General features: G+C 37.8%; 1 protein-coding gene across 1 annotated transcript; it reads left to right on the forward strand.

Moving 5' to 3' along the window:
• The first annotated feature begins 5,858 nt into the window (after nucleotides 1–5,858).
• LOC150077222 (peroxidase-like) lies at nucleotides 5,859–21,518 on the forward strand. Its single transcript, XM_090385819.1, has 15 exons — nucleotides 5,859–6,049; nucleotides 6,236–6,315; nucleotides 10,117–10,222; nucleotides 12,681–12,898; nucleotides 13,583–13,756; nucleotides 13,906–14,073; nucleotides 16,989–17,090; nucleotides 17,696–17,818; nucleotides 17,913–18,154; nucleotides 18,277–18,409; nucleotides 19,557–19,684; nucleotides 19,766–19,968; nucleotides 20,851–21,020; nucleotides 21,152–21,260; nucleotides 21,449–21,518. Exons 1-15 carry the CDS (start codon nucleotides 5,859–5,861, stop codon nucleotides 21,516–21,518), a joined length of 2,217 nt encoding a protein of 738 aa, XP_090241945.1.
• The last annotated feature ends 5,087 nt before the right edge of the window (nucleotides 21,519–26,605 follow it).

The raw sequence follows: 26,605 nt of genomic DNA on the forward strand, positions 1-26,605 counted from the left end.
TCCATAGTTGAGAATCCTGTCCTAAAGCCAGCTTGTTCTTTCGGTTGATTCTCATCAAGTATTCTTTCTAATCTGTTAGTAATGACCCTTGTGAACAACTTGTAGATGTGGGATAACAAGCTAATTGGTCTATAATTTCCAATTTCTGATTTATCTTCTTTCTTATGCAGAAAAAGTATGATTGTATTATTCCACTCCTTAGGCATCACGCCTTTCTTAATGTATTTTGTGAAGAGTCTTGCCAGTTTTTGTGTTATGTCTCTTTTTCCCAATTTTAACAACGTACAGTAACTTCATCCACACCCGGGGCGTTCTGATTTTACATTTTCTTCAATGCATGTTCTACCTCATCAGGAAGAGTATCGGGTACGTCGTATGTGTTGCTAATTTGTGATCCATCTTCCCAATTTCTGGCATCATTCCCTCGCTCCTTATATAATTCTCTATAGTAGTCTTCTGCAATTTGAGTTATGCCTTCTCTGCTGTTTATAAGTACACCATCGCTACTGCATTACTACCCACGACCTCTTCAATTTCATCTGTCCATTTCCGTCGTTGTCTTCCAGGTTTTAGGAGTTAAAGGAGTTCTTTAGTTTCAGTATCATTTGTCTTTCTGTATTACTGTTCATGATTGCTGATTTAAGTCCTCTGTTTTCCCTTAATGCTTGTTCTACTTTTCTTGTGTCAAATCTTCTTATGTCCTCTCTGAGTCTCTTTCTAATGGCTTTGCATAACTCAGTGTACTCAGTTTTCTCCTTGTCAGTGTTTATCTTGCTCTTCATTTGTCGTCTTTGGTTCATCATAACAAGTGTTTCTTGACTAATTCTTTCTTCTTTGGATTTCTTTTTGCCTATAGGTTTCTCAGGCTTTATCACTTTCAGAAAGTTGTTATATTCCTCTTCGATATCTTGGTCCTGAAAGATCTGCAAAAGTTCAAACTTGTTCTTAAGCAGTATATACTAGAACTCCACTTAAGTTCTAGTATATACTGCCTTTTCTCCTTTTCTGTTATCTCATTAAATACTCTATATTATACTTAAATTTAAATATGAGTATTAATTTTTTTGTGCTCTCGTGGACAGCACAGCCGGTAGAATCGCCGTCCTCCCCATACTTGGTGGAATAGGACCTGAGTTCGAGTCCCTTCAATGACTTGGACGTTTTTCATAACGTGGCTGAGTTAGTCGGTCTCAGGAGAGGATAGAATGTTTTTTCCCCCGGAAACACGCAATTTACAGACAGTATATACGGAACAACATGGCATTAGTCGCTAAGGCTCCTAAAACAGCAAGAGTTTTTTGAGTATTTAGGAATTTCTGTTCATGTAGATTTATTGGGAAAAATCTTTTTACATACTTTCTTATTGATAAATTCACTGATCGACAAAATTAACAGGACAAGTAGAAAACGTTGTGTAACTCGCGAAGCTTGCGATAAAGAGGAACAAAATTTGGTACGGTGGTGTATCAAAGAATACGATGAAATGAGGAAACTTCAGAAAGGCATAAGGAACATTTATAGGGGTTGTATAAGAATTACCAAAGAGGACACATTACGGAAGTCGATACAAGGTGCTGGAAAATATGATCAAATGACTTCAGTACAGTGAAGATCCCCTGAAATGGTTAAACAGGCCTGACAGCGGTGAACTATGTTCGATATAAGGGCGTCTATGAGATTCAGTGGCAACAAATCCCATTATTTCACCAGCGCAGACCTTAGCTCACCAAGCGACCGAGGGGTTAACTATCGGAGTACAATGCTACGCCCACTTCTTCGATCAGATTTTAAGTCTGGTGATCGTGCTGGTCACTGCAGTCGTTGGATTTCTTCAGCTTCAATGTATTCCTCCACCACTTGAGTTCTGTGTTCAGTGGCGTTGTCGTGCATGAAAATAAAATGTGAGTCAAGTGCTCCCCCTGAAAGGTCGCATATAGGTTCGAGGATCTGTTCTCAGTACCTCTATGCAGAAGGCACCCCTATCAAAAACATGGAGGGTTCAGGTCATTGATCATTATTCTGCCCCACACGCTCCACTTAAGTGTCTCTTTCTCTGATGTTGGAGGGATGGTACCACTTTCCTCATTGTCTGCAGATGAAATAACGTTTAGGATCTGTTTGTAGGCTAAAACGGAACTCCTATTTTATAGTGAAAAGTGTCTTCGGCGATTTGGTTCACAAAAAAATATTCATGAAAAGTATTCTGCTCTGTTAAATTTGTTGAGCAGTGTAGATTGTTAGTGTAAGTAGAATCACAAAAACAAAAAAACAAAAACAAGAGTAAAGTTGTTCAGAATTACGATCTTGCCTTCGTGACTTAACATTTGAATTTTGTAGGAGAACAATTTGAAATCTTTATGGAACAAGCAGCGAATAGATGTTGGAGCTACGCCGGTTTAGTCTGGCAAAAACAAAGATTTCCTTAGGCTGTTTCTCAATCTCGGTTACAATGGCAAAGATATTCTGTGGTGTCTGAATTTTCTTTGGAGTCAGGTGACTTATTTTCTCTATTTATGTAGAATTAGCTCAGAAACCATTGATTGCAATATTTGGACTTGGGCTGCATGAAACCGAATATGATGTTTCCGGCCAGGAAATCACAGAGAAGAATTGGTATGACTTTATTTAATAAGCTTCAGGTGATCAGGGCACGAGCACGAGCACTTCTAAGTACTCTCACTGTCCCACGTTGCATTGGGATTAATGACGAGGAAATCGCTAATAAAACAAAATATAATGCAGGTCGCACTTTCTATAACAAACTGATTAGTCAGGAGTACTTTCTCTTTTTGATAGAAATAATTACAGAAGGTAGAGCTATCAAATGAACCCATAACAACACTAGCGTTAAAGAAGCAACAAAGAATAAGAAGTTTAGCGCCTTGTACGAGAGATACTTAAGGCCAAAACTCATTCGCCTGGAACGATTTCGTTTGTACCAATTTCCGAGCTGTCACGGTTAAGCACTTTCGTACAGCGCTATTGTAAGTCACGTGCGTTTTTAGCAAGAAAATGTTGGTCCTTTAATTTCATTTCTGTAAGTCGTTGAAAAGATGTCTACCACTCAGCTGGAGCTAAAGTGTCTCAACAACGGAAACTCCAGTACATGCTTGATGGTTACCATGCCAACCGATCAAAGGTAGGACTGTTCCAGAATTAAAAACTGAGGAATTTAATGAAATTATTAACGAATTTATGAAAATAAATTATTAAATTTTAAAAATAAGAAAAATAGACGCTATGCTGGGGTTGTTATGGGTTACCAGATGTCGCTGTGTTGTTTTAAATTCTTAATTATGCCTTTACTGAAATTTAAAAAAAGTTATTATTAAAATATTCCGAATTTCAGAACTCCGGTGGTTAAAAATTTAAGTTTCAATTTGGATAAGCTAATTTGAATTTCGGGAAACAAAATAAGTCTAGGAATTCATTATGTTTAAAATAATAATCAGCACATGCATTTCGTGTGGATTTGAAAAGAAGTGGGCGCCTTTGCCTTCTCTTTCCCAAAAATCATTAAGTTCTCAACTTGTCATACAGTTCGTACTAATGCTTTATCAAAACATCCTTATTTGATTTTAATTAAAATATTATCGTATTGACCTCTATTATTAGAATTAATTTCCCCTAATTATCCGCTTTTCGTTGCGTTTTGGTGAACATCAACCGAATTTTTATATACTATGTTACTTTCAGTTGTTAAAACTTTCAAAACTTTAATTCAGTAGCACTCTTGCTAGAAGTGAGTGGTAGACACTACCACTCAATGTCTATCGGTGGCTGCGTTTGCCGTGATGGAGCTATTGTTCAGCTTGAATGATTTAATCAAGTAGTGAAGAAAGATCTTTAAACTACCAGTGAATTAAAAGGTAATTGTGCATTCCTAGTAAACATGCGAAAACTCTTGAAAGTGTAAGGTTTAAGGGCTGATTCTTCAGAGTTTAATAGAGAAAAGAGAAGTACGAAATAACTGACACTCTTATGAATAATCGACATTTTATATACGTGGGCCATCCCTTTTAATTGCAGGAAATTGTGTGACTACGAAATAAGCAAATAATTTGGGCCATGAAGGCGATCAGCGGTGAAACAGAATTCTTTTTAAACATGTACTCCGAATTATGATGTACGGAAACAGCTAACAGAACTCCATAATCTCAAGATATTTCACCAAATCTCTGGAAATTTGGTGAAATATCTGTTTGTGTTAATGTTCAGGAATAAAACATCCCCTAAAGATCCTTCATCTTACCATCAGAGAATCTGAGTTTAGAAACAAACCTGCTGGTGTTTCAACAACGCCTAGAGAGTGCATGCTTTGGATTTTCAAGGAGGAGTTAAAGCGACAAGCTTTTGATAACAAAAACAAATTCACACCGTCGATGGGCATACAGGAAACACACTGAACGAGGAATGTGGAATGACGAATCATTTTCCACTCTCTTTCATCCTGATGGATGTGTTTGGATAAGAAGAATGATTAGAGAACGCTTACTACCTGATAGTGTGTTATCTCCACTATGAAACTGGGAGGAAATATCATGGTCAATATACACTGCCCTACTATTAATATTCGCGCACTCCTCCATGGATGGGGAAACAGGTTCTATGCATGCAACACGCGCCACGGAACATGTTATAAATATGCACACTTGGCTTCGAACAGACAGTTGCAAAAGTGGTCATGCAAGATGACACGTTCAACATAATTACCTCAGCAGTTCAACAGAATTGATCACCTCAAAAAATGCGAGACGCCGATTAATATGGTGTAAGGAGCGCGAATCCTGGACTGTAGAGCAGTGGAAAATAGTCCTATGGACAGAAGAGTCGAGGTTCGCACTCTTCTAGTCTGATGGCCGTTCCTGGATGTGGCGAATGCCAGGGGAACAGATCCTTCCTATTGTATCCTCCCAACAATGAAGTTTAGTGGAGGCAGTGTCACTGTATGGGGCTCCTCTCATCGTTTGGCTGGAACCCATTAGTCGCTATCGACAAAACCATGAATGCTGTGCAATACCAGGACATCACGGACAATTATGCACTAAAAACGTTATCGCAACACTTCGGGGAAGGCCCATACCTGTATAAGCAAGACAACGCGCAATGCCATACTGCTCGGGTCTTAACAGAGTGGTTTCAGGACATGTGTGTGGAAAAGTTGAATCGGCCAGCATCTTTGGGCATCAATATAGATCTTTGGGATGTATTGGATCGTCGGGTACGTTCACGTCGAGATCGCCCAAAGAACAAGGCCGTACTGGTGGCTGCGTTAAATGCCCAGTGGAGTAACATATCAAATGACATTTATAAAAAGCTGGTTGAGAGTATGCCGCGAAGGTTGAAGGCCGTCATAAAAGCAAAAGGTTTCAGCACAAAATATTAAATGACACAATAAAAGCGCTCTTTTTGTCTAAAGGCAGGTGTACGGATATTAATGATAGGGCAGTATATATATATAATTTCTATCAGAAATTGAAACTCATCCAAGACTTAGTGAAGAGTCTTTACTTCGCCCTTGGGAAGGGGGCGCAAACACCTTTTGGCTTTTTTATTTCTTTGAAAAAATGCTTGTTTTCTACATAACTACAAGTAAATCATGACGTTGGTTTGTATACATCTTATATTTGTGTTACAAGCATGTGTATAAATGTGTTGTGTGTTTGTTACTGGTTGTTAATTAGATACATTTAAAATATATGAGACTTTTATATCTCTTTTTCGAACAAGAAGTCCTGCGACTTCTTGTTCATTAAATAGCGCAAGGTTCATGTAACCCTTGCGCGTTTGGACAACTTATTCAAGAAGAAACTAACTACCTTTTATTATTACTTAGTTCATCGTTATTAGCCTTGACCATGTTTTTACTGTTTTCGAATGGTGGAAGTCTTCAGTATCCAGGGACAACAGAGAAACCGACTTCTACTCCTTCTCCTACTCCTCAGGATAAAATTTCTTCTTCAGACTGTGCTCTCGTTCTGCAGCATGCAAAAGACAAGGGCGACGAATATGCATCTCTTTATCCAGGACTACCATTCATAACTCAGATGTAAGTCTTTGTTCCTGCAAGTAAAGTAACTTGACAAATCATTATGCATACATGGATCAGAATATAACATTTATTTCCCTAATGAAGAACACAAATCTACAAGGGTTTTAATCACCTACTAGAGGAAATTAATACATGTTTTCAAAACGTGGTGATAAATTTATTCTTTTTCCTTTCTTTTTTCAGGAATTTCACAAACAAGGTTAAAGTATGCATCCAATATTCCGACGTCAACGATGCAGTTTCAACCGCAAAGCAAAATTTAGGTAAGTTCCATGAAAATCGCAAGGATATGGAATGTCCTCACTTTCAGAAAGAGAAAATTACATTTACTTTGGTAGTTTTTACATTGTTGAGCTAAATGCTGTTAGTGAGTTTTCTTTGTATTTTTGTGTTCATCACAGATTACATTTCTCGACAAAATTAACGGAACAGGTAGAAAACATTGCGTAACTCGTTTAGCTTGAGATGAAGTGGGACAAAATTTGGTGTGATGGTGTACCACAGGATAACGATGAAATGAGGAGAGTTTGTTTGTATGGGGATTTATTGGGCGCATTGGTATCTGTGGCCATAGTGCGCCAATGAGGAGAAAGCGAGAAACTTCAGGCAGTTATAAGGGACATTTATAGGGATTGTATAAGAATTACCAAAAATTCACATTACAGAAGTCAATACAATACGCTCGAAAATATGGTCACATGACATTAGTACCACGCATGATCCTGTCCAACTGTTAAATAGGCCTGACAGTTGCGAACCATGCTCGATATAAGGGTGTCTATAAGATTCTGTGGCAATAAATCTCATTCTTATGCCAGCGGAGACCTTAGCTCACCAAGTAACCGAGGAGTAGGCTGTCGGCGTGCAATGCAAGAGCGTCACACACATATTCGATCCGATTTAAGTCTGCTGTTCGTGCTGACCACGGCAGTCGTTCGATTACTTCTGTTTCAGGATATTCCTCCACCACTTGAGCTCTATGTGTAGTGCCGTTGTCGTGCATGAAAAGAAAATCTGGGCAAATCGCACCCCCCAAAAAAAGTCGCACATAGGTTCGAGGATCTGTTGTCGGTACCTCTGCGCAGTTACAGAATTCGAATACACTCTTTCCGAACAAACTTAACGCAGAGAAAAAACAGCAATGTCCTCACCTTTATTTGGTCGACAAATCAGGACAGATCTAACGAAGACATTTCCAAATTTTTTTGGTTTCTGTTGGGTATTTATTTTTGAAAATGCCGTTTACAAAAGCAGTTACACAATATTGCTTACTGAACAATAAGTAGAAATAATTTGTCACGAATTTTCCTTTTATTACTTACCAAGACTTAAGTCTCACTTTCAATAGGAACCTTACTCCGTCTCTGACCTTTATAATACCATTAATCCATTAGCATGGACACTTTGCGCTCAGTTATGGATTGATGTCGCTTGATTCCAGCCAGCAGAACAACATTCCAAGATGACCTAGAGGGGTTCATTTTATTTCAATTATGGGCTCTGGCCTAGGTATACGAAGTCATACTAGCAGGTGGAAATTTTTGCGGCTGTATGAAAAATCATAATTTAGCTCTGGTTCCAACAATTCGAGATGATGGTATATTTCGTCTAAAATTCCACGGCAAGCTTTGACATTCATTGTTACATTCAGTAATGTAAAAGTAACCATAAATGAAAAATGTCCTCAGATCGTAACTCAACTCTCCAAGGAAATCTCACTTTTGGACAGGCTCAGGTTTTGCTTTCTTAAGGTGCCTACACAGGCCTCAGACAGTTTTTAAATTGTGTGCAGTGGGATCAACTGATGATGCTCGATATCTACAGTGGCTCTGCTTGATGGAAAATCCAACTACCCCATCAGACACTCCAAAGAATACGCGTTGCAGGTCACATTTCAGATGCTATTTATTTCTACGCACTAATTTCGATTATCCAAGCACTGCTTCAGGCGAAATTTCGAAATCAGTCTCGTAACTCACAAGAAGCTGCTGACCCGAAGGTTTTCATGAAGGTTTTCATGCCGGATGGGGGATATGTTGGCCTTTAGCAGTTCGCTAAGCACTTTGGTTGTTGTTTTAATATTCTCCTTGCCAGATGTCCAATGAACTTTTTTTTTTATTTTTTAACATTGGCGCGACCTGCTGTCTTTCATATCTTAAAAATATTCCCGACAGTTGGCGAGGGGAAACCCCAAAGTTGCAGAAATTGAACGAAAATTATATCATGTCACAGCAGGTTTTGTTTGAACTTAATAACTGGTGTAAGTTACATAAACTGACTGTATCTGGAACCAAAACAAGGACAATGGTCTTTAAGGATCAATTTTCGAGTAGAAGACCCCCGGTTGTTAGAATGAACTGGTTGAGCCTAAAATCGGCAAGGCAATTAAAATATCTAGGCATTATGTTTGACGGATCTCTGACTTTCAACTCACACGTTATCTATCAGAAAAGGTGACGAAATTTATTGGGATGATTACTCGAATCACTAGAGTTGGCTGGAGAATAAAAGGTAAGGCGCTGAACTTGCTATATGAATGTGTATTTATCCTCATGGTAAAGTATGGTGCATCAATTTGGTTTGAACGTGTAAGTGGAAGAATATTTACTAGAAAGCTCAGTTCCATTCAAAGAGTAATGCTCCTTAGGATATGCATGGCATGTAGAACTGTGTCGACCCCAGCTTTGCAGATTGTGACTGGAAAATTGCCTATTGATCTGCATTTATTGTATTGTGCATTGGCTTACTTCATCCACCGTGGCATTCCGTGTGCTTTTCTGAATATACTGGTGGACATTTTGGCAGATCCCAGGAAGGAAAGGACAAGAATCTGCGATGATTGTGATAAAGGGAAGATTACACAAAATTTTTTCCCAGATTTAAGAAATGCCGCCTCGATAAAATTCAAATGGTTTGCCCCAAACTTACAAGCTATGTTCTTATTAACTGGTCATGGTTCGATTAATGCAAAGTTGCATGATTTAGGAATTAATGAAAGATCTAGTTGCCATTGTGGCGAAAGAGAATCATGGAAACATATTATGTACAACTGTGAGGAGTACTGCGATCTACTAATTGAATTGGTATCTCGGGTTAGTAATCTCAATCTTATGGCAGAAGGCTGCGAGACAATTTTAGTTGATAAACAGGAGAACTTCTTGGCTTTCCAAGCCTTTGAAACTACATTATTTCTTAGGCGGAAGACTCTTCTGCATCTGGAAGCCTTGGATTTGTAATGCGGTATGGTGTATGCCGAATTACCTAGAATTCTGTGAAATCGTGGAAGCTTGAGTCTGCTATATCCACTGCAACTCCAGCTCCTTGTGCTCAATTACCGAAAGTTCTGTGAAATCATGGAGGCTTGAGTCTGCTGTATCCACGGCAACTCCAGCTCATTGTGCTGGCATTTCTGTTCTCGGCAGCTCCTTGTGCTGGAATTTCTGCATTCGGCAGCTCCTGGCTTCCCAACAGACTGTGAACAGATGCAGATCTTTCCAATGAAGTTTGGACTTTGTCTGAAATTTAATTATATGTACATTTTATTTTTTAAGTAATTCGATTATTTTTCAATTTGTTCATATCAATCTTTTTTGGTCATGGCAGGTTTTTTCCCTCCCTGTACTTGGGCAAACAGGAGAGGGAGTATATAAGAGTACTGCTAAATTATGTATAACTGACAGCGGGGTTGCCATTGATTGGCTGGGACCGCTTTAAGTAATAAAAAAATCAGTATATCAGCTTGTGACATTCCACGAAGGGTTAGGGTAATCTTAAATTAGCGCAAGGAATCTTAGGCCATACTGGTTCAGTTTGTGGTTATTGTTAAGAGCAAATTATTCATAAGATTCATCAAGCCACTGACAGCAAGTGTCAGTGGCTTCATGAATCAGCGTAGCTCTGTAATGTACACCTATATTTGTTTTGTGCAGCACATAATTTAGTCAGGCCTGAGAAATGAAAAAGTGGATGATTTCGGATTATAAAACTTTACTTTAGTTGAAAATTTTGGGTACTTGCTTTTCTTTTTTTGGCGACTCGCATATATTTTCAGTTTTTATTTGTAGGTTATAAACATCCCCAAGGAATGGAAACCACCTTAGAGCCTTCTTTTGGAAACATTGACTGCACTGCAGAATTAACTTTGGAGACTACACGCATTTTGGCCAAAAGGTAAGATTTGTGCAATTTATTGTTGTGATGGATTTTTATTTTTATAAAATAAGGCTGCAGGTACTGAGGACGTTGTTTTTCACATAGTTTTAAATGGATTTTTAAACCGAATACAACAAAGGTTAACATTTTAACTTTCTGAAAAGCAACTCGTGGCTGACTTTTTAAAATTTTTTTCAGGATTAGCGTATCTTAACCAGTTGTATTTACTTTGCAACTTGTCATATTTCATATTTTAGAATTTCGTTTTAATACTGTGGCGATAAAATTAACCAACCAACCAAAATACGGCCAAGAAGGCCGCATTTATCCCGTATTTATTATTTTTATCCCCATGTTTAAGGAATATATTAAACAACTCTATTTTAATTTCCTAATCTGCTTCCTGAATGGGATTATACAAAGCTCTTTGGATCTGCAAGAGAATCGTCTCCCAGTTCATTAACAGGATCCGAACGCAGTCTTTTCCCGCTAGTACAGGGAGGAAGGTCATTATACCAACTGTGCTACTCACAACAGCCCACCAAGAGGGGAAATATATTCCTGAGGAGTCATCTGAAATCTTCGTCCAGTTCATCACATGTGCGTGGCTGCAAATTCTTTGTGATTTCTTTTTTGTGGGATTTCTTAGTTATAACTATGGATAGTTCCTTGACCTTCTGCAAATGGTACTTCTTGTTCGGCACACCCAAAACATAATATTGGACGTAAAATAGTTCAATAAATAAAAGAAATTGAAACTGGCTCATCTTTATACTGGATTGAAATCGACTGTTGTTGGCTTACGGATTCCAAGACGATATAGCGCTTAGTATCACAAAAAGTAGGACTACGTATCACGTTCCTCGATGGCATATGTTGCGACAAACGTTAGAAAAGGAAGAAAAGGGTGAAAATAATTGTTCATGTTCGGCATCAGCTGCTAGGTTAACAGAGTCATGAATTCTGGCATATATCGTTGAAAGGCAATCACGATTATCATATCTCCTCTTCCTCTGGTCCTGCAGAAAGGGGCTCAGTAGACACATACTCCCCTCCGTCCAGAAAAATTCAACGTTCCCATTTCTTCACAGATCAGAAGAATTTTAGAATATCGTCATTTTTCCTACTGCTGACGATGAGAATTTACTCAAAAAAGCTTTCCCAATCAAGGTTGCAGTTAGGCAACCTTGAGCAGAGGTTTCCTTCCATTTACACGCAAACAGAACACACGTATTTTGTTTATTTTAAATCAGCGGTTAACAACTTCTTACCTTGGCTAAATTGGTGGGTTTATGCTAGTAGTGTAAAAAGCAGTTCAAGTGGAACTTAAAGAAACTGGAACTTCATTCTTGGGTAGAAGAAATATTTCAAAACTGTGCCAAGTATACCACTAATCTTATAGTTTTAAACGTATGAGTAAGGTTCACTCTAGTGTAGTCGTTTGCGCGGACTAAGAGAAACGAAGAGTGGGAAACCATTTACGATGCACATATGAAGAACGGCTTAGAAGATGTGGACTGCAAAGTTTAATGACTAGACATCTTCAGCGACGAGTCTCGATTCTCTTGGAGTTAGGACAGCTGTATTGAAATTTATACATGTTGGAGAGACGGTAGATTCATTCTAAATGAGGTTGTTGTTGTTGTTGTTTGGTTTTTAGGAGCATTAGCAACTAAGGCCTTATTGCTCCGGGAATATGCGGTGGTCATTCCCTTGACTTTTCCGCATCCTCCGTATTTGGTGGTGACGGGCTCGAACCCCGGTCTAATCAAGAAGCGTGTGCTACGCACTGCTGCTCCTTCCCACCTGGCTACGGAGACGCCTCTCTAAATGAGGGAATATCACACTGAAAGAACATGGAATACATTGATAATTTGATACTAAATTATTGGACGTATCTCAAAAGGGAAGTGGAGGACGATGACGTCCGCAGTTAGTTCTAAATGAGTAATAAAAGAGTTCTCGTTTCTAAAAAGTTGTATATAAATGTAGAAAATAATATTTTCCAATGTATCAACATCTAAAATGGAATCATTCGAAGGCTCTTAAAGGATGTGACTTATCGTCTTTAAAATAAGATTTATAACTCGTACGACGATAAAAGAAAACAGACTGTAATTTAGAGCCAGTCGAGAACAATTTCATTTCCCCACGAGTATTACGTCCATAAGTTGCGCATTTTCTGGGCAGCTTTCTTGCTTTTCCTCCTGGAAACCTTGCTGTCCTCTCCCGAGACCGACTAATTCAGCCACTGAATGAAAAAATACCATAAAATTTCCTCATGTCATTGACAGGATTCGAATCCTGGCCTTTTCCATACGGTGTGGGGAGGACGATGACCATATATGCTACATTTTGATTACACGAATTCGAATTACAGACACGAAGGCTGGTTATGAGGTTGTAATTTCACTGTGCGCCCACGAGTGACCGATTCAAGAAACAAGTTTACAATAACGATTTTTTTGTCCTTCAGGTTTTCTCTGTCCCTCGAAGAGGTCGTGAATCGCCTTCCCCTAATAGACACCTCAAAGACCACTCTGTGGAGCTACTGTCCCGCATTTGTCAAACCAATGCCTTGCACTGTACAAAGATTTCGCACCTTTACTGGACACTGCAACAACATCGTTCATCCTTCCTGGGGAGCTGCTCAAACCCCTTTTGTGAGGATCCTCCCTCCCGTATATGCAGACGGTAATAATAATAATATTCTTATTTGCTTATTCATTGCATAATATATTTGTCTGAAGTCATTTCTAGGTTATAATTCAACTAGAAAAATCACAAAGCTACCATACAGACTGTTGTTGAGTTCGTGGTATCTTTTTCAGTACTGTTGGGGGAACACACGTTAAGCTTTGAAAAACTGTATCATTAAGCTAACTATAACATAGTTATAGTTACAAACTAATTATAACATAGTTCTTAAATGTACCTGTCGAAAATACGAAATAAATTACAGGCCAACACCAGATTATCACATACATGACTTTCTGTTTTATTTTCTTACTGAAAATCATTATTATGCACTTCATGGAACGGAAGGTTGCTTTTAACACCAAAAAAAAAAAAAAAAAAACGTAGGTTTAATTGGTGCGAGGCACAAACAACATCTCTAATTAATTCAAGAATATTTATTCTCTTCATCGTTAATACTTTTAATTAGATTCAAATTACACCACTAATTGCATCGTTAATTATCAAAGTAAAAGAGAAAGTTAGATACTTGAGTCTTATTTCACTTTTAAATTGGAGAATTAGAGAGATATTTCTTGAGTTTTTCAAAAAAACCCCGGTCTTTTGCTGTCTTTAATTGTCCTCTTAACAGTAGCAATGTGTCTTAAATTTGTTTTTCGTTTCACCTTTTGGTCTCTGTAGGCATTTCTGTACCTAGGACGTCCATAGTGGAGGGTTTCACACTTCCCTCTCCCAGACTGATTAGTTCCAGAATACACAAAGATCGAGACCTGCCCAGCGGTGACCTGACTGTGCTATTTGCCTCCTGGGGTCAATTTCTGGATCATGACATCACTCTTCAAGCCATTCCCAGAGGTTAGGCCTAAGAGGAATATAAAGCGTATTACCTTAAGCTTCAGATAAAATTTTAGGATGCTGGTGTGACATTAAAATTTCAAGATTTCTCCCTCCTTTCTTTAATAACATTTGAAAACATCAATTCCTTTCTTTTTTTTTTTACTTAGATGAGAATAACCTTGACTTCCTCTGCTGCGGGGTCCCTACGGAAAAGCAACACCGATTATGTCACACAATCGACATTCCAGCCAATGATCCTTTCTATTCTAGACACGGCCAACGCTGTATGGACTTCAAAAGAAATTTGGCTGGACAGAGACCTGGATGTACTTTAGGTGGGTAACGTTACACTTATGTAAATGTCACTTGGTCCACTTATTCGTAGTGAGTAATCTGGGAAGATCTTTTCCCAAATTGGAATTTACGAAATTGAAATAATTCCAAGTTAATTTAAACATTAGCCGAATTGATATATAAACTATTAGTGATTGGGTTGAAAGAATTTTTGCCCTATAAAACACTACAAAAGAAATTGTTAAAAATGCGCTACTGTGTTGCTTATGAATAATATTGCCATCAACAATTATTCTTCAAATAAATAATTTTATAATGATTTCACTGTAATTACAATTTCATTGCGTGCGATCTGTGATTGGTTGCTGTGTACTGGACGAAAAACCCGAGTTCCGGAGAGGAAAAAACCACGCTGTCCTCGCATGAGACCGACTAACTGAGCCATATTATGGGAAAGAGCCATAAAAATTCCTTGTGTCATTGACGGGATTCGAACTTTTCCAACCGCTGTAGGGAGGACGATGATTATGCCAACTGTGCTACCGATGAGGGCGCTTTGGAAGTCATAAACATCCAATTGCAAGTGACATAATGATCCACCAGTATCTCAATTGTCTCTTATTACATTCAGTTTACTATGGAACTGGAGTCTGACCACCAGCCCCTTTTTTAAATGACATAGTTCATTGAGAGAGGAGGGATAACTCATTCTCAAACATCACAGTCTATAGTAGCCCATGCACGGAGTCGTCTATGCTGTATTGCCAGTCGGGCATGGCCACATTTCGGCACCAAATACTATACCGAGATTGCTAGGACCTCGAGTTCGAAGCTGGCAAAGTGTGGTTAACCTTATGGTATCCTCGATATTCTGTAATTCCATATTCTCCCTTTCCGGCCACAAAATATTTGTCCCTCTCTTCGGGCATTTCGGAAAATCTTGCCAGGAAGTTGCACAAGACAACGTATAAAATTATTTGCTTATAATAGGAATGTGGAAACTTCTTTATATATTTAATGACTTATTTCTTAGACGGGCTGAGAGATGGCCATCCATAATGATGGAGTAATTCTTGTCCAAAGCTCAAATCACGCACTTTTGGGCGCTGTTATGAACGATAGCCTTAATTTCTTCAGCGGTATTTATTTATAAAAATAAATAATGTACAGCTAACGTACCGAACAATGATATCTGACGTCAATACCCATTGAAAATAAAAATTTGCCTAATTTTTCCAGGACTTCTGCTGCGCAGACATGGACAGGATATTTGGTGCTGCCATCTAGTGGACTGAATACACACTGCACATATAAAAATTTATTATCGATTGTATTTTTTTATTTTTTAGAACTTCAACACTCGCTAGAAATGACAGCGAACAAATTAATGAGATATGGGGGACACGCGTTAGAGGATTCGGTTGCTACTAATACCAACGGCACGGTTAATGTCCCTCTACATTGGAAGTTACTTTCCGATAAGAATGAAGACGATTAAGATACTAAATCTATCTGCCCTGCAGGCCTGACATTGCTCTCCTTTTCTATGCGCTAATACGCAATATCACCGGAGAAAAACCACGTGCCATGGAATTAATGTTCCAGCTGTATATAGGTGACATTCGTGCTTGACAAAGTGCAGGTGTATTGAAACTTAGCATTTGCCAACTTCTAGAGCAATTTCCTATAGATTGCATCGCAAAAATAAAGAGAAATCAATAATCGACTTTTGTATCCTTAATGAAATTTGGATATAAACACGCTTCATTGTTTATATCAGAAGTTGTCTGTTTTTACGAAACAATAATAAAATTTACATTGATAGCTCTTCTTCTTCTTCTTATCTACTGCAAATAATCTATATAATATGGTGTAAAAACGCCATAGACAACTCTTAAAGGAAGAACTATAACAGTAGCGTAAAGGGCATCATTTCAACTATATTTCATATTGCATTATTTCAAATAAGTAACACTTCACTAATAGAGAAGGCTATTGTTACTTATTCTCAGAAGACTATTGTTACTTATTCTCAGAAGACCATTGTTACTTATTCTCTTGTATTGCACTATCTCGAATAAGTAATTCTTCACTAATAGAGAAGGCTATTGTTACTTATTCTCAGAAGACTGTTGTTATTTATTCTCAGAAGAATATTGTTACTTATTCTCAGAAGGCTATTGTTACTTATTCTCTTGTATTGCACTACCTCGAATAAATAACTCTTCACTAATAGAGAAGGCTATTGTTACTTATTCTCAGAAGACTGTTGTTATTTATTCTTAGAAGAATATTGTTACTTATTCTCAGTTACTTATTACTTATTCTCTTGTATTGCACTACCTCGAATAAGTAACAATAGTCTTCTCTATTAGTGAAGCGTTACTTATTCGAGGTAGTGCAATACACGGTAACTCTAACTCATTGTGAAGGATGAGCACAATATGAGATACGGTTGAAATTATGCCCTCTACGCTACTATTGTAGTTCTTCCTTTAAGAGCCTATGGTGTTTTCAGACCGATATTACATAGATAATTATAACTTTAAAATATTTTGCCCAGTTGCATTTAGTCTTACTTATTGCAAATAATAGGGATTCGCTGATGAAATGAGGACCTGTTGCAAATAGTTAGTCTTCGTTAGGATGGATACACAAGAGACATCAAATTTGAGGAACGTCTGCTTGTCAGTCAATAACACTATTTGAAAAAAAAAAACAGTTTAAGATTTCGCACAGCATATAATAGTTTCATATTGTGAATTTCACTGCAGATGTATCACGTGAAATATCGTGTTCTCATCTGCATCGTAATCGTAATGTAGTTTAATTGATATTTGAGATTGATGTGAAGACATTGAACTTTTACAGAAAGATACTGTTTCTTGTGTTTCAGCAGTTGTAGTACTCCAACTGTGCGCAGAATACATACTATGAATAGTTATTTTATTTTCAGGTCCTCGGGATCAGTTTAATCTCGTGACTTCTGCCCTTGACGCTAATTTCATCTATGGATCCAGTGAAGAATTAGCCAACAAACTTCGACTTCGGGAACGAGGTAAGTAGAGAATAATTCCACATAAATGCACGTATATCGAGCCTACTCACTAGGTCAAAAGTTAAACTGCGTGGCTAAGTTACTAAAGTGTATCTCGACTAGTGAGTCGTAATTTTTCAAAGGATCTTGAAAATGAAAGGATCCTATGGGGTAGAGGCATTCCATCCTCTGGAAAGTGGCCTGAAAGGCTTTGCATTATCATTCAATTTACCTGAGTGTATAACTGAAAGGTTTGCAATAGAGATTCTCTTTCTAATAATTAGCGAACAAAAACAGTAGTCTCGAATAAAGAAAGGAATTAAACCCGATGGAACCATAGAATGGTAGCGTAGTTTGGCTTCCTCAAAAGGGTAGTAGACTGAAAAGGCAGAGAAACGATCAGGGAGTATTGATTTCACGGAGAATCAGGCCAACCTACTTTGACTGCAAAACATTGAAATCTAACTGGAGTTTTCTGGAAACGAATTTCTTATTTTTCGCTATTTTATACTTTTGAATCTACTAAAATGAAAAACGGTATATATTATACCAAATCTTAGCAATCAATGACCTGCATCATTGTCCAGTCATAAATATGCAAACAACTTCCTTTCTTTATGCTTTAGGTCTCATGCTAGTATGGAACGCGTTTCATGAGCTACGGTTGAAACCACTTCTTCCCCCACTTTCGGACAACCCTGAAAGGGATTGCATCGGAAGACCCCGCCATCTATTCTGCTTCCTTGCAGGTAAATATGCCATCAAGTAATAATGGTACAGTCGTAGTCCGTCTGTCTCTCTTCAAGAAATATTAATTGGGTATTTATTTATTTTTTTATACAGGTGATGACCGGGTGAATGAGCAGATCCACCTAACAGTACTACACACCTTGTACGTTCGGGAACATAATCGCATAGCAGAGACACTCGGCCAATTGAATCCTCATTGGGATGACGACAGGATTTATCACGAAACCCGCCACATCCTTGCCGCATCCGTGCAACATGTTACCTATAACGAGTTCCTACCGCTGCTTCTTGGACAGGGGCTGATGCAGACTTACAATCTCACTCTGGCTACAGAAGTGAGTGTGAATACCTTCTTAACTGTACCATAAAAAGAAGCCCTTCTTCCCACATTTATTAATTTAAAATAAAGATTATTTAATTTAGTGTCGTATTTAAGAATACGCCTCTCTCATTATAGGGCTACTGGAATGGCTATGATCCTGACATACATATGGGACCTTCGCACGCACACCAGACTTCTGCCTTTCGCTTTGGACATACGCACATCCAAGGAAGAGTTCGTCGCTACAACAAGTTCCACGAATTTGTAGGTAAGGCATTCGTATGCTCCTTTTCGGTTTTATAAACATGATCTTTCACGGAAAGGAACACGTTTATTAAAATTGTGGCAAAAGTGACGTGCAACAGAACTCAGTGCAGTGGCAGGTCTTGCATCTTCAAAGATAAATCATACATCTTTCGAAATGTCTCAACCAGGAATTGAGTTTATCGGCTGGAGGACGCAAGCCCCATCACCACGGGACTTGTCAAGAAAAGTCTACACCAAAAACATTGTCTATCAAGAAGGTTTATAAAGCAACGAATTCTAGCGAAAGATATTGCTAAAACAAACTAAAATGCAAGCATTGTGTACAATGATATTGCTAATTCTTAGTTTTTTCCCCCTTTGTGAGGTTTTGTTTATTTTATTTTATTGATTAACAGACTACTAGTATATTTAATTTGGTAATAAAATGTTTTTGAAAATTTGATTTTAATACTGAAAGATATTTGAGAATGCGTGCTGGTAAATGTTAAGAGTTAACACTTAGTTATGAGGTTAATATTCTTTAAAAAATCCATATAAAAGTCAGAACTTAAAATCATACTCGTTGTCGTTAAGTAGCTTAGTAGAATCGCCATCCCCACCAACTGTTAAATACCCAAGTTCGAATCCCGTCAATGATGCGAGAAAATTTTTATGGATCTTTTCCACAACGTGAATGAGTTAGTCGGTCTCAGGAGAGGGTAGCATGGGTTTCAACAACTTTCCAACAATTTCTTATCAAATTCAATACGCGCGCCTCTCCATTCATCTCACTGATGCTCAGAGTTGCGCCATACGTACGATAATGAACCTTTCTTCTATGCTCCTGGACCTCTTGGGTAATTCTGCTGTAGTTTTAGTGGTGATTTTATTTGTCACCATTTAACCTCTGTGTAGCCTTTGTGTAAAAATAAATGGTAGGCTGCTTCGTAATTCAACCTTCGTATCTCCTCTCCCATTTCACTTCCATACTCCACGCAGTGGTACTTGTGAACTTTACAAATCCGTCCAATACTGTGGCACTCTACAATGTTAGATCAACTTGTGAATTTACAATAATGTCCGATGGTATCCTATACTTTACAAAGTAGTATACATCGCTTCACCTCTTCTATCCTGGAATACTGATTGCTCTTCGCTTTCCGTTATAGATGCCATTGAACTACACCATCTGCTGCGACAACCCTACATTTTGTACAAACCAGGAGTCTTAGATGAATTTGTCGCTGGCTTAATAAATACCCCAGCGCAAAAATATGATCCTTTTGTGACTGCCGAGGTAAGTACCACTTTGTTATTATTCCCGAAGTTTTTAGTGATTTGTTTGTGACACGCACTTAAGGACTGTCTCATCTCTCAGCTGACCAACCGTCTGTTCCAAGAGCCTGACATCCCTTATGGAATGGATCTGGCTGCACTGAATCTCCAGCGTGGACGGGAGCATGGACTGCCGGGTTACAACTATTACCGAGAGTGGTGTGGTCTTCCTCGTGTTCGGACTTTTGAGGAACTGGAACCATGGTTAAGCAACGGAACTGCCGTGAAGTATTCCAAGCTGTACAGGTAATTTTATTTTTGTCTTTAGGAACGAAGATTCCTAGGGTACAGAATTTGGACATTGACAATAAAAATCACGAGATTTTACCACAGAAAAGAAATACTATAGTAAACAGCGATCATTTTTAGCACTGCTCATGCTGGAGTTCTCTGCAATATTGTTTTTTTTTTTTTACTTGAATGCGCATGAGCTGGACTCTACTTGCTAAAGTCGAAGTCACTTTCACTTTATCAAGTTTTTGAAATCAATCTCATTACTGCAGAAGCATATCAACTAAACCTTGAAATCCATCCGTGTCTAGTCAACCTGAAAATAGCTCCTGTTGTATATTTTTTCTAGAGCTAATATAGTAAGAAAAAAAAAAAAAACAGACACACTAAAAAGACTATTGTTTCAGTGGGAATTTTGTAATTCAATCATTCAATCGAGAAATTATTATCATTTTTTATTTTTCCTTTAAAAAGTGAGCGATTTCAGTCTAGGAAGAAAATAATCATCACTATACCGAAATTCTCGCACCATTCAGCTGATATTAAGCAGTAAGGGTGTACAATAAACACCGATGAAGATAGCTAGCTCGTGATTAGTGAATACACTTTTTTTTGTACAATTCAGTTTCTCATTTCGGTTTTTATTTTCTTAACACCCAGCAAGTTCAATAAAACATCCACATTCTTGCAAACATGGCTTCTTTTATTACTATAAGTCTGTGCATCATTATAAAATCGATTTGAAGTGTGAGGCTTCAGCCTGGTACCGCATTACGTGCTGGTGGAATAAATAAAACAATTAATAATTTTAAAGTAAAATATACGTAGAATTTTACCTTAATGCTATTTAATATTAAGTGACAATCAAACCTTCATTGAATTGAACGCGTCTTGCAGACATCCTGATGACATCGATCTCTGGACCGCTGGGATATCGGAACGCCAAGCGAACGGATCTCTTCTGGGTCCGACTTTCTCTTGCATAATAGCACACCAGTTCAAAAACTTACGCTACGGGGATCGATTTTGGTACGAAAGCTCTGGATTTCCATCATCTTTTACTGCAGGTAAGAGAGCAAATTGGCTTGTAACAAATCTTACGAAATACTTTATGAAATCTTCATGAAAGAGAATTGTAACTTAAGTATAACTGAGATAAATTTAAATATAAAAACTTGCCGGTCTTTGATTTTCTCAGAGCAGCTCCGAGAAATAAGAAAAATAAGTCTTGCTAAAATAATCTGTGAAAATGCCGATGATCTACCTACAATACAGATGAGGATTCTTCGCTTAGCACATCCTGTCAAGTGAGTATGGTGATATTTTAACTGATCGAAATGATGTTTGTAGCTGATATTGAAACCCTGAATATTATTCTAAATCCCACGATTCTCTAATATAGAATTAATAAACTTAATGGTAAAGAATTGCTATATTTTGGCTACTCTTATTGTCTTCTTCAATAATATAATAATCTTCTTACTCTGTATTTTAGTAACCCCAGGGTGAGATGTAACGATCAACCAGACATTGATCTCAGCTACTGGAAGGAAGAAGATCGATGAGTTCAACGTAAAAAGTAAAATAAGAAACAGGAACTAAATTTTTTCAATCTGGCAATGCGAAGATGGCAGCAGGTTTAATTTCTTCACTCATTAACCTGTGCTTCTCTTTGTAGACGTTAAACATCATAAGTTAGGATCATGCTGCTCAATCGAGGAATATCTTCTCAATCAAGATATGTTACCATGGTGATGCATCTCTTGTCAATTCTTAGTAACTAACTTTAAAGCTTTTTGTCCAATTGTGTTCCTGTTCCGAAATAAAAGCGAATCCTGAATCTCGTATTTCATATGACGGATTAGAAGCATTAGAGGTACTCTAATTAATATTTAGTTGATTAAACTTCATTCATAAAAATACAGTTAAAAAGATAAGTAAATATATGACCTTAAAGAGGAAAAAACATAGTAGCAAAATATCATAAATTTGATATTCAACCTTACCACTTTAATGTTAAAATTAATGGTCAATATTTAGCAGATTGCGTAAGAATAAAAAACTTTACAAATAACTTTCAAATTAGAAGTCATTAAATATAAAAGAGATGCTAAGCAGACCAACGTAATTACTTAAAGGAGTCTTAATTTTGTACATCCAAAACAAAGAGAACGTAGGCGATAAGGAGCTGCGCACATTAACTAAAAATATTCATGGTAAAATATAATCATAGTTGATGGTAAAGAAGGATAGATTCTCTTTAATTATATTGGAAATTGCTGAATGGTTATCAAAGGCCTCCGGTTTATAATGATTTATTAAATCTTTAAGATAATTTGAAGAGGATAATCTGCTAGTGGAAACATTAAAATGTTTTAAAAATTATAAAATATTAAAAATATATTTAAAAATATTATTTATAGTTTTGTACACAAAATTCATATTTTATGCAATATGTACGTATAAGAGCTTTTGTCATAAACATCCAGAGATCACATAATTATAACCACCTACCTAATATCGTGTTGGGCCATCGTTCGTACGGATAACAGACGCTAATCACTTATTGACTCAACCAGATGTCTGAAGACGTCCATAAGGATCTGCAACCATGATGATCCCTACGGATATCAACAGTAGAAGGAAGGGGTTAAAACACATTGGGCCACTTGGTGACTATAAATTAACTGTTGATGACCCTGCACTGGCTGCGGACAAATTGAATAGGTATTTTTTCATCTACATTCGTATGAGGAATTATTTAAAGAAGGGGATTCCTGAAGTTTATCAAACTCTAACGATGTGCTAAATGACTGTGATAATTGAAAGGAAAGTGGAAGAAAAATTGCTGAAGATGGACATAAAAAAAGCACTTTGGGTGGATGGAATCTATCCAATTAAATTCAGGGAGGCAACAAAGGAGGTAAGTAAGCAAACCCTTACTCATAGTGATGAGAGCATCCTTGGATTCAAGGGAGGTTCCTATGGACTGGAGATGTGAGAATGTGTCCCCAATTCATAAAGCTGGATCAAAAGGCAATGTGAGTAATTACAGCCCTGTTAGCTTAATGTCTGTTCCAGGGAAATAACGGAATCACCGGTTAAAGAAGTTATGCAGGACCATCTGAACAGGCATGCAATTATACTGCAGTCACGGATTTGTTAAAGGGCGGTCTTTTCTAACCAATCTGATAGGTTACTATGATGCAGTTCCATCGTTTTCCTTGGAATACGATGCAAAAAATAATTTTGACAACGTATAATTGGATTTCCGGAAGGCTTTTGATACTGATGCAGATAAAAGACTGCTGTACAAACTGGAACAATGCGGCATTAAGGGAAACATACTACTATGGATAAAGGGATGGTTAAGCTGAAGTAGTTATCAATTCGGTACTGGTAATAAAATGTTACCATCATTTGCCCATTGTTATTTTCAATAGTTATCAATAATATTGATGAAGATGTAACAGGTTTACTATCTAAACTTGCAGATGATACAAAAGTTGGCAGAGGGGGGTTAACGACGGTCATCAGGGCAAGCTACTGCAAGATCTAGGAAAATTGGGTCGATTGGCTGGGAAATGGCCGTTGAAGTTTAACATTGACAAATTCAAGGTACTTCGTGTGGGTAGATGTAACCACAGAGTAACTTATCAACTGTGTGGCACTCAGGGTAGTGGAGAATGAAAAAGACCTGGGGGTAATAGTGCAGTCAGATATGAAATTCTCTGAGCAGTGCAGATATGCTGCCAGGACAGCTCACGGGGTTTTGTCAATGATATACAGAAACTTTGCTAGCAGGGATAAGGAGGTGATTATTTCTTTGTATAAGGCCTCATCTTGAGCACTGTATAGAGGTCTGAAGGTCTCACTTTACAAAGAATGTAGATCTGCTGGAACGGGTGAAGAGAAGGACAACAAGACTGATGAAGTGAACAAAAGAGTGCTCTTACCTAGAAAGGTTTCAGTTCTGCAAATTGTAGCGTCTCGAGACTAGGCACCTGCGGGGATATATGATTGGGATGGTTAAAGCCTTGGATAGATTGAGTAAGCTGAATGTTAACTTTCTTTCATCATTTGCCGTTACTACTACCTGCATTGCTATAGTTCATCTTTAAGTAGCAAAAACACGTGAAAATCAGAAGATACAAGATTTGGACAGCATGGCGGATGTAGTAGCATCTAAAATATCGACTCATGGATGTGGTCCAGTTCGGTGGTAGCCTAGGAGGAGCAAGCATTGTCCTGCTGAAGAATAACTTCCGTTGTTTGGAATCCACATTTCTGGCTGAAATTCAATTAATTGGACCTTTTGTCCAAAATGATACTTCGGTAAGTTTTATATCTTTCAGTTACTTCACCCATAAAAAATTGAATGATACTTTGAGGTTCAGCAGGGTACATTCTGAAGGCGCGCTCCCATATTTAAAAGTGACTCTGGGGTCCAATATTGCCAACTTGGTAGTCATATTCTTATAATATCGCCAACAAATCGCATATCGTTATAATATTGCCAACAAATCACATATCCTTATAATATTGCCTTAGCAAGAGAGCATTTCCTTAGTATTGTGTGCAATGCTAATGATACGCTCTCTTGAGTAGCACAGTTGCTAGAACTGCCGACCTCCAAACACCGGGTGGAAAAGGTTAGGATTCGAACCCCTTCAATAACGCGAGGAATTTTTATGGATATTTTTCGTGACTGAATTAGTCGGTCACATGCGAAGGTAGCATGCTTTTTTTCACTCCCAGAAACTCGTTATATTTCGTCAGGAAATAGCAAATCAACCACAGAACACATGCAATTTATGGACCTATATATGGTGCATGGTGGCCTAAGTTACTTATGCGTTTCAAACCCCTAATGAAACAACAGCTAAGGATATGTGTAATAAATACAAGCTTAGAATATGTTTGTTCCTCAAAAATGAAAAATCTTAATGACTTGGTATAATTCCATTCTTTTTTCGACCAAAGTCAAAATGCTTACCAACTCATTATTTCTAATTGAGTTAGAAATTAGGGCCCTATCAGATCACATAAGCTTCCGTATTTCGCTCCCTCGATACTGTGAAACCGATAGAGCACTATTACTCGGTATGTATTATTTTCAATGGCACGTGCCCCGAATGAGAAACGCTTACTGCGTGACTGTGCAATGACGAGTTTCTTAACTGCAACGTGTGTAGAGGAGAAAGGGACACAAATGATGTTAGCTAAACAGCCACCCAACTGAATAGGTAAGTTAATCGTACAATTGAGGCGTCCCCTAGATTTATTCTCTCTGATTTGGCCACTGCAATTCCTACTCATATAACACCAGCGAAGCCCAATCAACTGAAAGCAGAATGGTAATTTTGGAATCTCGTAGAAAGTGATATCGAATCTGTATTCTCCCCAATCAGCCTTTGGTGGTAAAACGGAATAATTGCGTGAAGGGTGTTCTGATGTATTTGAAATTTTCTTAAGTGTATATGTTGAATACAACGTGATGAGTTTCGTAGTAATTGTTATCGGTATTGATTCTTCAGCAATATAATGATTGATTAGCCTTCAGAAAGACATTGTGTGCAATGTCTTTCTGAACAGCTCTAGCTCTTAACTATTGCAAGGAATATAAGACCGTGTGCAGAAGTGGCCATATTATTTGGATAGACCCGTTTTAACAGACCATTCAATGCTCGCTGCAAGTTTGTTGAAAAATTGAGTCCGCCCCCACTCTTAATTGATTGGTAAGTTTCGTACTGTCACAGAGGTGTTGGAATGACATAGATGACATGTGGTGAAATTTCTCTTTCAAAGTGAGTCGCTAAGTTACTCACTGTTAAACCTAAACTCAAAGTATGGAAGCTTGATAACCTCTGGTGTTTGGTTACACCATAATTAATCACACATCGTTTAATGAGGGAAATTTAAAATGCCCTAATTCCCTTAAGACAATTATTTGGTTTTTAATGAAACATCATAAGCAAATTTATACATTGCAGTCATCCTAGCAATCCTGTGGCACTGGTGGAATTTTCAAAACAGAAATGAATTGACGAGGTAGTGTATTTATCGATGACAGAAGGGGCCTTTTCAATAATTTCTTAAAGCGTGCGATGGGATTTTAGTTTTTTGTGGTCTCTGATTAAAACTATTCCCGCTGGTTTATTTTCTTTTTGGGGAATTTTTAACAAAATTTCTGTTTTGAAAATATTCACGTTGTGGATACAGAAAAGCTTCTTGAACTGTTAATCCTGAAGGTACTGAAATTCTCATGTAGCATGAGGATTCAAGGTACGAAGAATATCAACGTCAAGTTTCTCAAATAAATATTTCTGAAATTAAAACTTTCTCATCAAAGTATATGGAAAACTAAAAATAAGTAATTAATTATTAAATTAATCATTATTGTTAATCTTATATTATTTCTCCCCGATTGGGGGAGTTCCACCCCGTGATGTGCTACCAAGTACACAGGTTGGTTGTTATATCTGCTGTTACTGTTAGTCGAGGAACTATCCTACAGGTGTTCAGGACTGCGACTTTCTGGAGTTCCTTTTAGGTATTCTCTGGGAGGCCTGTTGCTGCTACCCTGTTATGTAGGGGTCTTTGGCAGCATACCGGTGGTTGACACAATGATCTTGATGGTCGTTACTTGTTG

The sequence above is a fragment of the Mastigoproctus giganteus genome, chromosome 12, assembly GCF_048544385.1.
Source record: "Mastigoproctus giganteus isolate SK-2022 chromosome 12, ASM4854438v1, whole genome shotgun sequence".
In the NCBI taxonomy this organism is placed as follows: domain Eukaryota; kingdom Metazoa; phylum Arthropoda; class Arachnida; order Uropygi; family Thelyphonidae; genus Mastigoproctus; species Mastigoproctus giganteus.